This window comes from Montipora foliosa, chromosome 6, assembly GCF_036669935.1.
Source record: "Montipora foliosa isolate CH-2021 chromosome 6, ASM3666993v2, whole genome shotgun sequence".
NCBI classification, from domain to species: domain Eukaryota; kingdom Metazoa; phylum Cnidaria; class Anthozoa; order Scleractinia; family Acroporidae; genus Montipora; species Montipora foliosa.
The window spans coordinates 9,897,626-9,900,125 of NC_090874.1; the positions used below are offsets into that span (position 1 = coordinate 9,897,626).

General features: G+C 39.3%; 1 protein-coding gene across 5 annotated transcripts in view; it reads left to right on the forward strand.

Moving 5' to 3' along the window:
* The window catches only part of LOC138006622 (uncharacterized), a 60,282-nt gene that overhangs the window by 14,031 nt on the left and 43,751 nt on the right, over positions 1–2,500 (forward strand). For 4 of the 5 annotated variants that reach the window (XM_068853061.1, XM_068853060.1, XM_068853063.1 and 1 more), the window contains 3 exons: positions 1–64; positions 610–780; positions 2,132–2,269. The exon at positions 1–64 is cut by the window's left edge and continues 167 nt beyond it. In XM_068853061.1, coding sequence (XP_068709162.1) covers positions 1–64; positions 610–780; positions 2,132–2,269 — 373 coding nt within the window. The remainder of the gene's footprint in view (positions 65–609; positions 781–2,131; positions 2,270–2,500) is intronic. The other variant, XM_068853064.1, reaches the window with a different exon arrangement.

A 2,500-nucleotide genomic window follows, 5' to 3' on the forward strand; every position in this document is an offset into this window, starting at 1 on the left:
ATTTGCCAGCAGCCATCTTGCAAGGTCCTCGAGTTTATAATAAACAATAGGAAACGTTGTGAAGGTAAGAATTCGTAAACTACAGCGCGTAATCTTTCACAGATTTTTAAAGCGCAAAGTGAAACAACTTGGTGAACTCTTAGTAGTAGACCCATGCCGAAATTTTCAAATCTCCAAGATTGTTAACGCCAGTGTTTATAATAACAATAACAATAACAATAACAATAAACTTTAATAATTGTCAAGTCAGTCAGTGCTAAGCCACTAATCGAGGACACTGAACAGAGAAAGCTAATTTAAAATTTAACTCAAATCGAATCAAACATTGGATTTAGAGGAGCGGGGAAAACCGGAGTACCTTTAGGAGCAAAGTAGAGAGTGGTCTCCGTGACCACTGCGCCATCACTGCTCTCTATTCGTTGTTTGATGCAACTATGAACTAACCATCAACTTCTGTAAGGACTATCATTCATTAAACTGCGATAAAGAAGACTGCATGCAGTTATTTCGATCCAAATAATATGAGGTAACCACCAAATGTGATTCATCGAATGACCTGTTGTCAGAATACAACAGCGCGAGTAAACTCTATGGTTATTTCACCTTCAGGTGCTGAATTGATAAAAGATGGAGGGATCATATTTGAAGGACAGACTTGGAAATATCAAGGATGCGATTTTTATTTTCCGGGGACTAGTTCACTTCAGAGTTGCCCAGTAATGACAAGACCCGTATGTAATGTCTACAACGGTTATATCTGCTGCGCTTCTCATTGCCCAGGTATGCTGTTCATTAATCCTGCTTTTCAAGTAAGACACAAGCACTGGCAAATCAAACACAAAGATGTTTACACTTACGATAAGCATACGCATTACTTGACCAGCGCAAGCGCACCATCACGAAGTGTTGGCGCGCTTGAATGGCTTGCACGACTCCCATTTGGCGTGAAATTCGATATCATCGTGGCTTCGTGGCATCGCGGAAAAAGGAACAACAACAACAACAACAACATTTATTTATACGCTACTATTTGCTATTTACAATTTGTCCACCCAAGTGTAACAGACCTAATCGAGTCGAGTGGAACATTGATACATTAATACATTGACATTGTCTGAAAATATAAGCAAGTTAATTATTAAACTAATGTCATTTGCCGAAAAGGTTTGCTTACGTAGAGAGTTAACATTGTCCTTATCTCCCCTCTTTTCAAGAAAGATATAAATCTTTAAAACAGTACCAGAATAGAAAGAAGACTATATTGGAAGATACACGGAGCGCTCGCTGAAGCGTCCGTATGGTATCACTACAACAAAGAATGAAGAAGATTGTGTCCTTCTCTTGGTATTTTTTCAATGGGAAGAACAAGAAGCAGAGCTGAGAAAACCATGATAAATAAAACAGAAAGGAAAGAGAGCCCGAGTTAGGAAGATTTTCCGATGCCGGAAAGGGCAAGGGGACTTTCATGACCATGTAAAATAAAGCAGAACGCAACTGAAAGAAAAGTGTCCTCACAGGAAGCACGACTTAACTTACAACTATTATCTTTTCCTGCTTTTTTTTTAATTTTATTTAATAGATTTGCAAACTAAGGCATCAATTACACAAATTCAGTAGAACATGAAATATCCTACAAGGCTTGTCACTCCAGGCCTCTTCCTTACAGACTTCGATGGCTTCGTACTCGGGCCATGAATTGAATTAGCAAAAACATGCAGCTGTAACTTACAATGCGGCTAGTAAGACTTTTTGGTCCTCTGCTTATTGCATGTAAACTAAAGCAAAACGCAAACGAAAAGTGTGTTCACAGGAAGCACGAATGTTTTTTTTAAATTTTATTTAATAGATTTGCAAACCAAGGCATCGATTACACAAATTCAGTAGAACATGAAGTATCCTTTAAGGCTGGTCACTCCAGACCTCTTCCTTACAAACTTCGATGGCTTCGTACTCGGGCCATGAATTGAATTAGCAAAAACATGCAGCTGTAACTTACAATGGGGCTGAGTAAGATTTTTTGGTCCTCTGTTTCAATAGGAATAAGGCTGGGGGGGGGGGGGGGGGGGGGGGCAGTTATTTTGAATAATTGAAGACGGATAAACGCGAACGTGAGGTGTTATCTTTTTTGCAGCTCTTCAACATATCACAGCTCAAATGAGAGGAAACGTTACTCTCTGTTCCAATGGCCGTCAAGTGGAATCATTTAGCAGAAACTGCAAGGATGCTAGCAATTGTTCTCAAAACTTAAAAATCCAAAATTGTGTCTCAGGTCAGAAATTATCACTATTTTAGGAAAGTCAGTTTTTGTCTAAGATATGCACAGTCTTGAAATTGAAATTGAAATTGAAATTCAAATCGAGCTATCATCAAGCTCTTTACTGAAATAGCGATTACTATGCGAGTTCCTCTCCATCCCAGGCTTCAAACAAACCGGATAGCCCATCTGTACGTCGAGCCCTGGAGCCGAGCGCTAAACCTCGAAAGGATAATAAAACAAACC